At 30.1% G+C, this 14261-nt stretch overlaps 1 protein-coding gene across 1 annotated transcript in view; it reads right to left on the minus strand.

The window, feature by feature from the left end:
- LOC108755476 (atrial natriuretic peptide-converting enzyme-like) overlaps positions 1-14261 on the minus strand; it is an 81170-nt gene that overhangs the window by 21685 nt on the left and 45224 nt on the right. Inside the window, exon 4 of the mRNA XM_018498502.1 lies at positions 556-616. Coding sequence (XP_018354004.1) covers positions 556-608 — 53 coding nt within the window. The 5' untranslated portion in view covers positions 609-616. The remainder of the gene's footprint in view (positions 1-555; positions 617-14261) is intronic.

The following is a 14261-nucleotide window of genomic DNA, read 5'->3' on the forward strand; positions in this document are numbered from 1 at the left end:
GTATATGGGTATTTTAATTGCTCTTGTTAGGTTGGATCGATTCAGTGGAAATGTTATAACCGCGACACATTTTCCTGGTGATATAATATAATGCAGCATTTCGTTACCGCACAATGACCATTGCGAAGTCTGTATCTTCAGTGAAAGTATATCCCATATATCATCCACACGCTCGTAACAATTCGCAGTTCTCGCGCACCAAGCTCGGACAATCGTATTATTACAATTAATGTATATTAATTTGTTATTTAATTAGGAGAGGGAAAGAGAGAGAAGAGGAGACGAACCACTAACTCGCTGTCTGATTAAATATCCCGCTGCGTTTACACTAAATTAATTACTGACGTGCCTCGGAAAAGTTATACTTTCTACGAAATTCATGGCTCTCTCATTATCGTGGCACAAGCCGAATTCAAAATGGAGAAAAAGACGGCAAAACGAATTAAACTATGCTTTTCACTTTCTCGTAAACGAAATACAAATAGAGCTATTTCAGTTTTTAAAAGCATAGATATAATTAACGTGTAATACATAATTATTTCGAAACTTTCTTACCTCGGCCGGCGTGTCGGGCTCGCATCATCGTCGCACGATTCCGTAGCGGACATGTTGTTTTCTGCAACACGCAAAGCAAAAATGCGCTTTTTGAAAAGACAGCAATGCAATAAATTATCAACAATTATACAAAATAACATTCGAAAGATAAAAAAAAAATTGTATCTACAATAATATTACAATAGCTCATGCTGTTGAAATGATTTAATAAAATGTAATAATTATATATATCATATTATATCATAATTTAATTGCGAATAGAAAATTTTGTTCTCAAAATTCTAATGATTAAATTTTATAGAATCAAATATTTCAAATATTGTAACTATTCCTGGCTTAATTTTTATGACCTGACATTTTAATGTTATTAAAGTTAGTCACATTCCTTTCGGTTGCATAAAATAATTTTTATAATTTACTTATTAAATACTCTTTTCGAAAAAGAATAATCTATGCTGAAAAAATTGTTCACGTATTCTAACAAATATTATTTAACAAATAAAAATATTTTTAATACCAGTATATTTTAGGAAATTTTCTTAAAAATGTTGTTTTATATGGTTTTGAGTAATCCACTGCGATTTACTATTTTCTTAATCTTATTAGATTAAATTTTTAATCTTATTAGATTAAATTTTTTCTCAAACATAATCTAAAAATTAATCCTTGATGATATAATTTGTAAGAAGCAGAATATTTTATATAATAAAAATTAATATTCTATTTCAAATAAATCTGTAATTTTGTAGTTTTATTCATTAAAATCTTTGGAATAGAATCTAACTTTAAAAGTGAAATCTTACTCTTAAAAATGAACAATTGAGTCTCACTCTTTCAACACTGACTTAATTGTCATTCTTTTTCACTCTTTAGAGTTAGATGTCACGCCAAAGATTTTAGAGAGTAAATTTGAATAGCAGATATAAAAGAATTTAATCAAATAGAAATGTAGCAAGATATAAAATATTTATGCGCTGTTTGATTCGAGGTGTCGATATAGTGCAGACATACGCACAACATAATTTACGGTCATTGCTTAGTATGACAAACGGGTCCAATCGCATGCACCGACATATCGGTTACGCGATATGAGGTTTCAAATCGATATAAATGCGACATCGTGCGCACGTGGTTGCTTCGATCGACTAGATTGGCCCTTTAACCAAATGGTCGGTCTGTAAACGATGACAGAGCTCTGGCTTTACCTCCCTATGTGCCAAGTGAAAGCACTATTCAATTTCCTTTCATGTCTGTATATCTCAATGTACATACATAAGTCCTTCATACTTGTTCAGAAACTCGGCTCTATCCGGTCCTCAATCTGCAACTGGGATCGATGGATCACTCTTGTTACACACATTTCCGTTTCAAATTCAACCGATCATCACGCAGTTCTCATCTCGTTGCTCGGAAAGTAAATAGGAATCCGTTTTTGCAATGAAGAGATACGCGATGCGGTCGACCACAAATAGATCACTTTTATTGTATAAATTTTAAAAAATCTCTACCAGTGCCGTTGTTTATGAAATTGTTCTATAGTTACTAACTTACTGATAAGAAAAGTAATATTTTACGGATGGCTAAGTTAATATTTCATTACACAATATATTGTTACATGAGCTTAGATAAAAATAGATTTTTTTATATTATAAGGCAAAGAATTCAGAAAAGTATACGATTTTATAAAAGCCTTACTAATTATTTACAAATGCATAATATTTATATCTGTCTATGCTGCAAAAATTTTTATAATTCATTAATTGAGAGCAAGAATTATTTAATGTTTAGATTGAAAAATAGCAAAATTAAATTATTTAGTTAACAAAATAGTTAAATTCTTTATTTTAAATAATAGCATCGAATATATTATCTACTGATTTTTAAAATAAAATCAACAAAAATTACGTAAATGCAAAAGAAAGTAGATTATATGCTTTAAAATAATTATATACAATTTTTATCCATATTTTTAATTAATATAAAATTGAAATATAATATCTAAGTACAACAATTATAAAAATTTATCATATATCTATTTAAATATATTTGCATTCCAAAATTTATTGTACAAAAATCGAGATAATTTCCACGATATTAAGTACCTTAAATTTTCAAGACTGAATCTTTAGGATTACCGTATTTTGCAGCGCCAAAAGAAAAAGAAAAAAAAGACGAGTCATCAGAGTCCGTTTTACCCGTGTACTTTTTCGCTTTTTATAAAGCTAACTTTGGCTGGAAAGTAATTTCCATCGGCGTACGACTGCGTAAACGAAGAAAAAAAGAATTGTCGAAATTCCGTCGAAGGCACTTCAGCCACTTTTCATTATACTTTGGCAACCGCTTGTGGAGTCAAGGATATTGCGCGTGAAAACGCGCGTTGCCTCGAAAATCAGTTTCATCTCTTCGACTCGTATTCATCTCTTCGACTCGCTCCGGTTTATTCTTCCTGTGGGTTTTCTCTATTCGTTGAACTTTTGAGCTTCCAGATGTTTTAGAATTTTGATGACTAAGATTTAGTTACATTTCAATAAATTTTCTTACACTATTTGAAGATTTAGCATTTCAAAAAGCTCTAAAAATTCAATGGTCGCATAGTATTATTATTTTTTGTGAAGTTTGGAATCAACTTTTATTGATTGGCACTGAGAGATACATTGAGAATAATTTCTAATTGAAAATAGATAAACCAATAGATTCTGATCATATCAATCAGAATTTTAAACAAGATAACAAGATCTCCAATTATGATGACTGGAATTCTGATTAATTTAATATAATTAGAATTTACTGGTTCACTCATTTTCAACCAGAAACTCTCCCCACTATACATCACGACTTTTATGCTACAAATGATTGAGTATGAATAGTCTTTTACAAATTAAACTTCAATCAAGTGCAAATTAATAATAGGATCATATTTATCGCAATCAATGGTTGGCACATTTATCGCATTTGGTGAGGAACATTATTTTAACAAGATTTTAATTTAGTTGCTGCGAGAGAGATACCGAATACTGAAATTTGAATATCGTGTGTGTGTGGTACCGTTTTATCATCATTTTTTTTCTTAAGAGAAGATGAAATATATATCTTGAAAAATTATTTAAAAAAAAAATGAAAAAATGATTCCACTGTCATTGCTCGGAAAAACAGAATTTATATACTCCACCTTCTCTTCTCGTATCCTTACGAGAATTAGTTTGTAAAGACTTATATAAAATATAATTAAATTTCGACTATTACAATGTATTTCAATTTTCCATCAAAATTCTATAATTTGCAATAAATATGGCACGTGCAATATTGAATATCAAATGAAAACATAAATTCTCTGTCTATTTAATATCAAATAACCGATAACACCGTTCTGTGCTTTCGAAAGTGAAGCGATATGCTATCGTTCTTGCAAATTTAATTGTACGCTATTAACGGGGAGACGAATGTCCATGTTTAATGTTTAATTGTATTTACATTTCGATGAAATTACCATCCTGTCCAGTTGCAACACGGATAATTGAATGATCTGCGAGTAAAAATATAATATCACAGGGACACATATGTAGCACATACATTCATGCGCCTTATCATTTCCGTCAAAGGTAATCCTTCGACAATAGCGAATTGCCAAACAATTCGTTTAATCAGCACTGGTAGCAGCCAATTAATACGTAGTATTCACAGTAAATTTCACTTAAAGGGACAGTTGGTCTAATTAGAAATCCTCTCTCTAACGTATCTCCATTTAATTCATATCCCTCTTACATGCCTTCCTCTCGTCTTGTGCGCGTGACCTACTATAGAGGTAATTCCTTTATCGATTTGTAAAATGTATCCGATAGCGGCATATCTGTCGATTTACATGTATTTTCCATATTTTTAATATACTGATAAGATAATGGCATGAACAATTTATGTATACATAGTGTTAGAAAAATTATTCAGCATTTATATGGTATATCCACACTATACAGTTAAAAAAACCTAAGTGAACATAGGTCGCAGAAACCGTTTCTGAGATATAAACAACTTTATATGCTTGTATCATGATTTATCGCATACGACGAGGAAAAAGAGAAATTGAGATAAGTAGCATCTGATGATGGCTTATTTGAAATAATTACAAGTCCAATGAGATGATCCTCCATAATTCCCAATTGTAATCGCCGGTTGATGACAACTTATTTATTCCCGGTGAAATTTTACAAAATATGTATAGAAATTGAATAAGAACATTTATAATGCGGAACATTTATATGCAAACACTGAGTTAAATCTTCACGTCGCATGTGTTTATGTGATACATAGATGTCAATAAGTAATAATTTTTTAAGTTAAATTTTTGTTTAATATCCCGTATATGCATATATTGAATTCAGTAACTAATTTATTCTCAGAATTTATATTCTTACAGAAGTCATTTTATACTAAGATGATGCCCAAGAAGATGCACAATTATATAAAAATTTAAATTATTCGATAATACATAATTTAATGTGTCTTCCGTTATTATTATTAATTATTATTATAAAATTTTTATATATTAAAATTAAATTACCTTACATATCAACGTTTATTACTGTATTAAAAGAGAAGGGGATGGGATGATAAATGCCATCATGAGTAGCATAAATGCAAAGTATGTATATGTATCATCTTCTGCATATATCTACATAATTATTTGAAACGCCCACAATTTTGCATTATAAAGATAAGGGCTAAAACGCTCATTGTGATTTAATTGAGCATTTAGATTAGAGATAAATATGCAAAGTGTCGAAAGATTATCATTACTTTTTTAATCCACAAATTCGTCCGTGCATTTGAGAAAAATCTTTCGTAAAAGAAGAATTTAATTAATAATATTCAATCTCTTTCTCGAGTATATCGTTTTTTAACGTTAAAGTTAAATGCCTTTGTTAAGTTGTGGTTAAGTTAAATTAATTAACTTGTCGAAATAAAATCTACTTAGTAATAATTGAAAATTAAGGTTTTGTTTCTGTCAAGCTAATGCAGCCCTAAAACTCAATTTGCGAAAAGCCTCTTACATTCAATTACTTATAACTCAAAAGATACGAGAACATCTCTTAATTTTTCTAAATATTATATGACATATAATATAAAATTAAAATATGCGGACAATGTTTAAACTTACTTCTATATTAGTTTGATGTACATTAATGAAAGAAACCGCAAATAAAGGAACAGGAGATAGTTTCAAATATTTTGTATAAAAATTCTTGAGTGATATTGTATAAATGTAAGAATATAATATTGAATCAGAGAAAAACGTGTTCAGAGACAAGACAATCATACTGCACAATGGAAACCACCTTAGTACCGTTTCTTCGCATCTCGTAGATTGAATCAATTTATATCGTTGACAATATTGTGCAAAGCTTCTCTCCGATTTTCGCAAACTCAATTAATTCACTAGTATAACAACACGTTCATCTGCAATCTTCTCGGAAGACACTTTTAAAAAATTGCATAATTTATCGTTGTCTAAATTTATAAAAAAATAGAATTTAAAAAAGTATTATATTGTATTAAAAATTTTGTAATATTCTAGAAAGTTTATATTATACTTTTAAAAAAAATAAAAAAATTTATAAAGAGAGGAAAAAAAGAAAGAAGAAAAAACAGAGAAAAAGCGCGCGTGTGTGTGTTTAATTTTTCTCAATATTATATGACATATAATATAAAATTAAAATATGCGAACAATATTCAAATTTACTTCTATATTAGTTTATCAAAAATAAACAAGAGAACATAGAGAATAAGTTCGTATGTTTATATAAGTTTCTCTGTCGTCTCTTAATATATTAATAATATATTCATATATAAAATATTAATAATCCTAAATAAAACATTTATATTAAAAAAAATAGGATAAAAATTTTAATTCTCAAGTTATAAAAATGTTATATAGACATGCATATCTGCTTGATAAACGCCAAAAGAGAGAATTCTCAAGAAAACTCAGAGATTTTATTGTCTGATAATTGGGGTATCTCGAAGTATTCTGAGACTAGAATAGAGAGCCCTCGAGTTTTCTCCAAGTCTCTCTATGTAGGGTTTCTCTTTTTCTTCGTCACGAACGAGTTATCGTTAAAATGTAACACCTCAAAAATGGCGTGTTTTATTTTTGAAACTCGTATTTAATCATATTTAATCAACTGTGAATACGCCAATCAAAACTTTGTTGAGTAGATCTTTTGAGAAGATCATTAAATAAAGTTACTTAAACTTTTTTAAATGTGGGATATATATTTTAAACCGGGGAAAAAAGTGGATATAAAGCGTTATTTCCTTGTAAAGTTTAGTCAATTTTTATGAAAAGCATTGTTGCATTTTCTCAGCTCAAACAAGGGAGAGAGAGAGAGAGAGAGAGAGAGAGAGAGAGAGAGAGAGAGAGAGAGAGAGCAGGAATACTTTTCAAGCTATGACGTCATTAAAAATAAAATCTCATCAAAATTAAATTAATGAAAAATCTCTTTTGTTACTTTTAAAACTTTTGTTAATTTTTTTTTTTAATAAATTTCATTTTAATACATTCTTCATTTATAGCTAAATATTCGAATATTGAGAAATAATATTTGTATTACATTAAAGGAGAATCGCTTATTTTCTTCACAAGAGAATAATGTTACGCGTTTATTTTCCGAATTCTGGAGTAACATATATATTTTAGGTTTTCCTTGTGCAGTCGAATATGCAGATCAGCGTTCCATTTTCAATAGATAGAGATACTCTTGATGAAGCGCTTGTAAGCTTCGTGTAAACGCTTACAAACGGATCAAGCAGCCTGCAATGGAAACAAATAGCTTGCGATACGCTCCAATCGGTACACTATGAATACACTCAAAATGACGCGTATACAAGAGAAAGACAAATATATTCCTAATTCTGATGATCTCCTGTCAACGTAACGGTTCACCGTTTTTATCACAGTCATATATTTATATAATCACCGTTTTTAAAATAAATTCCATTCGTATTTCAGACACGTTTAATGGCCTCAAATATGAAATAGGTTTCCAAAACTCAAAATACCACGGCGATTTCTCGATTTTATTGCGAATTTATCCAGGAGAAGTCATCGAAGCGACCGGTAAAGCTCTACCAGCTTCACCGGCCGAACGAACTAGCATCAGTGGCGGAAATTTCGAACGTCCGATAGCTATCTACATATCCGTTTATACGCTTGTCCATTCCTCGTGAAAACACGCCGTTATCGATCTCGTAGATATATCGCTGCTGTATTTAGCCGCATTCAAAATTCATTCAGCCGTTGGGATTCAGTCTGTGCCTGTATGACCGATACGACGCGCGTAAGCGCGCGTACGTATGTGTAAAATCCGACATATCGAGCGTCTGCCTTTATGCCTGCAAAATCTCTCGCTTTTGCCATCAGCCATTCCTCCTTTTCTCGCAGATCCACTTTTCTGTCCTCTCCAGGCTCTCTTTCTCTCCTTTCCTCGTGTGCAATTTCTCTATACATATGTAAGAATCCTTTTTCCTGGCATTGTGTATATAACGGGACAACGCCGGACGAGAAAATCCTCAAATCCTTCAGCCTTCGCTCATATTCGGGGATAATGGCATATAATAGATATCGCGTATAATGTCGAAACGATCGAGTCCAAGTTAATGAAGGAATGAGTCAAGCAGCGGAGGAGAATTAAGCGTCTTACAATCTGAGCTTCACAAACGTAACAGCATCGTATTTCGCGAAGGAATTAGAGCGAAGCTGATTGAGAAAATATAAAAAGAGCACTCACTTGTATTGCCATATATAAATTCAATTACGATGATTGTACTGGCGTATTAAATAAATCTGTAATCATTATAATAAGGTAGAGAGATAAATAGAGGAAAAATTATAATAATTGAGAATATTATTAGCGCAAACATATCGAATCATTGCGTAGTGTATAGAAATATTTGTTTCACGCCAGATATTCATCGTAAACACGCCAGCTGAAAATTTTAATTCGTTAGCAAATAAAAAAGTATTTTATCTAGAGACAGAATAAACTGCGCGGACGTGTTACGAAAATCAAAAGAAAAAAGGGATGATACGCGCGATCATAAATCAATCTGTTATTTTAGTATTTATAGCGCGTTTATACATGACTGGCGGTCATGCGCGACGATACGTAGATCAGACATGTCACGTGTGACAACCCGTTTCGCTTAAATCATGCTCGACGGAAACTTGACGTCGGATGTTCATAGACTATCCAGCAAAAAAAAAGAGGAACAGCGAGAGAGAAAGAAAAAGGAAGGAAACGAAAGTCCAGTCGCGGAAATCACAATATACATAAGCAACCGAGAATCAAATATCTCTTTATTAAATCAAGTAAAGTCGTATCAAGCACTCGACACTTAATTCCTCCTCTCGGTCAGAATCTCTCTTGATTTTCCTACCGAGAGCCATGTCGTTTTTCGATTACGTGTTCTTTTCAGCGAAAGAAATACCCATTGCGAGAAGCTGTACGTTGGTATTTTACCCTAAGCGACGTGAAACCTCGAAACAGCTTCAGCGAAGACAAATGATTCCATGAAAGTAACTGCTTCATGGCTTTACGTTCGCAGCAAAAGTGATGTCTTTTATGTATGGCACATTATTAACAAGCAAATGCTAAAGATATTTTAATAACGTGGTAACTTAATTTTTACATCGATTTCTCGTATACTTAATTATTAGAAGCAATTTATTATAAGACTGAGCAATAACATCATTTGCTGCCACTTTATATGTAGTAACTTATCATTCACTTCAATATCACGAAGTATTATCACGAAAATATAATAAATCAAATTCATTTGAGAAAGATGTTAAGCCGATTATTATTTCTCAATGTGGAAAAAATAATAAAGAAAAACTCAATTGAAATAATGTAATATTCATTCTTAATGTGTGTGTGGGTGCATAATATAATAGTACACACAGATATTTTATGGAAAAATAAATTAATCCGCAGTATTTTACGATTCGCACAAATTATTGCTTCTAAAAAAATGTTATGTGTTAATACATTAAAAAAGACATTTATAGTGCATCAACAGCAAATAAATTTTAGTAAAAGCATGTACATATGTTTTATAAAAAAGGATATTTATGAGATACGTGAATTATTTAAAAAAAAAGAAAAATAAAAAATTTGTTATTCCTTATTCTATGAAAAGAAGTTTTTCTTTAAAGTGGTAATATTCAACCTCCGTATCATTGCATCTTGTCAAACGGTCTTTCATCTTTCGTGATCAATACTTTTTTCACGATGTGAGAAAAAAAATCAATGAATTCCAATGTGTCATCCTTTCGACAAAAACTCTGGTATGTTACAAGCGTAATTGCGTTTCCCTTGCAACGATATATAATATACGTACAAAGGAGATTACCTTGTTGAACGAGACTAAACATCTCACTCACATAGCTTTTTAAAAAAAATAAATTATAAATAAATGATACACAAACAAATATATTGTTTCTCAATTAATAAGTTTTTTTATAATTAAACTAGGTACTCTTTTGAAATTTAAAGTGAAATAGATATATATTGATATTTGGTTAAAATGAGAAAAAAGTTCTAGTGCAGGAATAAAAAAGAGATTCAATGATTCTTCTCGACTACATTTCGTTTCTACTAAATCTCGTAAAGTGTATCTGTGTAAGTATATAGTACAATTCGTGTATATATCCTGCGAATTATTTTATACTGCCATATTACAGAATAATAATAATACGTCATTTAATATTTATTTCGATAAAATTATATTAATAGTTATACTTGATAAAGTTAAAATATTGTATAAATATTGATAATTTCAAAATTCTAATATTTTTAATTGCTGTGTGATATCATAATAGATGAAAAGTAACAACGCGAGTAACAGTAAAAAATGACATAAATCGAAATACAATTATCATAGTAGTTTGTAGAAGTTCTACTTCGGGACGAAAGTTTTATGACTTTGGCTTTTATCACATGGACGACCGCGTTCAATCTTTGATCTTCCAATCTCGATCATTTTTATCCAAGGCGATCGACACTTTTTCTTAAATCGTAAGAAAAACATATGAGAAAGATAGCGAAAATCTATCGTGTTACCTTACAAAATTACATCGTGTCGTTGCATAGTTACATACAGGATTACACCACATTATTATAATATTTGAAATAAATATTAAAATCATCAAAACTATTATAAAATAATTAAATACAAATAATTAAAATCATATAGTTTATCAAGGTAATTTTTCTTTTTTTAAAAAAAATTATTTTTCATTCTGTCACAAGTATCCAGTAATTCAATTTCTGAATAATTACCAAGATGACAAGCTTATTTAGCAAGTGTTAATTGATATCAAAATAACTACAAATAATATCACTTTGCTGGGTAATGTTCTGCTTCTAATTAAATAAGTACGGAAGTTAATAATAATGTATAAAGTATTTAATATATATTACTTAATCATAACTCATGTCATTCTTGCACAATTTTCAATTTTATATTTAAAAAAGTTACAGTATTTATAAAACTTTAATTGCAAATGTCATGCGGTACTTTTTCTATATTCCACTTTACGAGATAAAGGTATCTCGTTTCTTGGGAAGAATATTCAATTAGCGCTTTTGCATTTAATGAACATTCAGCAACGTCGAGAACCGCAAACGTTATCTAGTTATTTACAAAATCGAATCTACCTGCAGCTGACACACGCGTAAGAAATTTCCTTTCATCCGAAGATGTTTGTGATCAAAGCTATATACACCTCAAATGATGCAATTTACCAATAATTTATGAAAGTTTATCATAAATTTTCTTATTTATTTATTATCAAACTACGAAATGCATTTCTGTGAATTGCAATTTCCTGTAATAACAATTTACTATATGTTGAGTTTATAATTGAAAGTAAAGTCTCCTATTTCATATAATTGTGTCAGAAGAGCTTCCCGAAAAAGATGAAAGATGAGTGCAAGACGTAGATAATATCTATTTCATGCTCCTTATATTTTCATTTCGCGCAATATATTACCACGAAAATATGGTAAATTACGTTTTCATTTGAGAGTCACAATATTAAGCAGATTATTTTTGCTTAATATAGAAGTAATAATGAAAGAAAATTCGGTCGAAAAAATGAAGTAAGCATTATCGATAATGAATGGAAAAAATATATATATATTTTATAAAGCAAACTAAAAATTATGTAATATAAAATATTCTATGGAATAAAAGAAAAGAGAGAGTGGCGACAATTGTAAAAGCAATTGGCAAAGACAGCATAAAATCATCTTCAATTTATCTTTTTAAAACAATCTTTAAAAATTATGGAAAGAACAATAAAACAAGTACATTTTTCCTAAAATTATCATATTTGTTTAACATACTTTAATTATATAAAATAGTAAAAATAAAGTACTAAATAATATAAAATCCGGGCATTTGATATTTTTCGTAATATTTTTACTTAAACACGTATAATACTTGAATCAATTAATGAACCATTAGTCAGCTAAAACTTCAATAATTTATATATTTGAGAGAGAGAGAGAGAGAGAGAGAGAGAGAGAGAGACAGAAAGCAAGAAAAATGAACCTTTTCTCATATCCGTATCCTTGATTATTTAAGCGCCGCCAATTTTAAAATCATAACAATATTGAACAAGTAAAAATATATATATATATAATATTGTATGTATATATTATTGTACGTATATATAAATATTGTGCGGTATAAATCAATAAATGAATGTATCAAATTGTATGGAATATTTAAAATTATACAGAAAATTGGGACTTTAAGATTTAGACGAATTATCTTAATGAAGAATTTTATCTCAATATATTCCGGTCTTACTAAGGTTTAATAACCTTTTTTAATATTTAAAATATAATATTTAAAATAGAAATTGGAATGTAATAAACATTTCTGTTGTATGTTTTGTGCAAGAAAATAAAACCTTATTTTTAATCGTATTCAAAATATCTTTTGACGTCCTTTATCATTAATTACAATTACGCTATTTTATTTCTTATTTGTTATCATTCACTGATTGTCATATATTATCTTAATGTTATATATATTAACATTTAGATACAATTTATATCAGAAAAACAGAAAAATAGTAGTAATAACGACAAAACTGTAATGTAAATTGTTAAAAAAACAAAAAATATATTATTATATTTAATAATTAAGCAATATATCTATTATTATAAAATTTAAAAAATTTTTAAATTTAGGAATATTTAGAATGCGCACATGATGCGTTTATGTATTTTCTATCTAATATATTAAAAAAAATTAATGTACAAAACAATATAAAATTATACATTTTTAGTTAAAAAAATTAAACAAACTAGTGAAAAATTATAATAAGAAATTTTGAAGACAATTGTTTTACAGATTTATAATATATAATTACACATTATATTTTTCTTTTTTCTAATTTGTAACGTACGTATATGTATAATAAAAACTTACATATAATTATTTTTAAATATGCATATAAATAATACTTGGATACGAAATAATCATTATTACATTAGAAAAAACTGTGCATGTATTATAACATATACAAAATGTTTTTTAAGTAGTTGCTAACTGACATAATATTATACCTATCTCTCAGTACAGTTTATCGAAAATTCAATAATTATATCTTATTTTATTAAAAACTAATACAGATTTTAATCGAGAATGGAATAATTTAATTATTTGTTTCTATGCAATATTAATTTATTTCTTTTAAAACTCACCTTACACCGTGGACGATTATAGTCCTCGATCTCTTCTTGATTTTTTCAGGGCAATCTGCATCCGTCGCGTCCTACGAAATCTATGACCCTGGCATTGTCAACGCGAGAAATTCTCTGCCTCGTGTAGTATAAATTTATCATTTTGAATATTTTCATTACGATATTGGGATTTTGATTTCATCTCTGTTATGTAAGATAGAGAATTAATAAAATAAATCGTCGAGACGGAAAGTCACGTATTCAATATGCGAAATGGAAGATTACGTTGTTGTCGGTTCATTTCTTTCTCGATATTAGAAATTTCTGTTTCGCTGAGCCTCGTGGCATTCACCCGGTTCTGCTCTCGCTTATCCTCGTATAGTGTGCTTTGCTTGACAAGGAATTCATTCGCTTCACGTCACGACGATGACACCAGCAAATATTGTACAAACGCAAGTCGTTCGCTCCGTCTTCTCGTTACGTGGTATCTCTGATAATCGTTATGATATTACAGATTAACAATTATAAACATTTCATCGGTTATTTATCTTCGAGATCTTCGACAGTTCGACAGTCTTCTCTATCCTCGAGTTATAACAGGTACGAATACTCCCAGCTGGATGTACTTACAAATTACTCCGTCACCAAGAGCAATCTTCGCCCGGGAGAAACTCGCTCGTTGTTGGCACGCGGTGCTAGATGTGAAGAACGAGGATAACTTCTAGAGCACACGTGGAGCGAACGTGCGTACTACGTGCGTGGGTGGTAGAGTACTACTGAATTTCACGTTCGCGAAAAGCCAATCCCGATCCACCCCCACCGCATCGCATCCTAGGCACCCTTCCAGGTCCTCTAACACCCTCTTCGCCTCCCCGTTTTACCACCCAGGACTCGCGCACGGGCACGATTTCCTCTCTCTCTCTCTCTCTCTCTCTCTCTCTCTCTCTCTCTCTC

The sequence above is a fragment of the Trachymyrmex septentrionalis genome, unplaced genomic scaffold (genome assembly GCF_001594115.1).
Source record: "Trachymyrmex septentrionalis isolate Tsep2-gDNA-1 unplaced genomic scaffold, Tsep1.0 scaffold87, whole genome shotgun sequence".
NCBI classification, from domain to species: Eukaryota; Metazoa; Arthropoda; class Insecta; order Hymenoptera; family Formicidae; genus Trachymyrmex; species Trachymyrmex septentrionalis.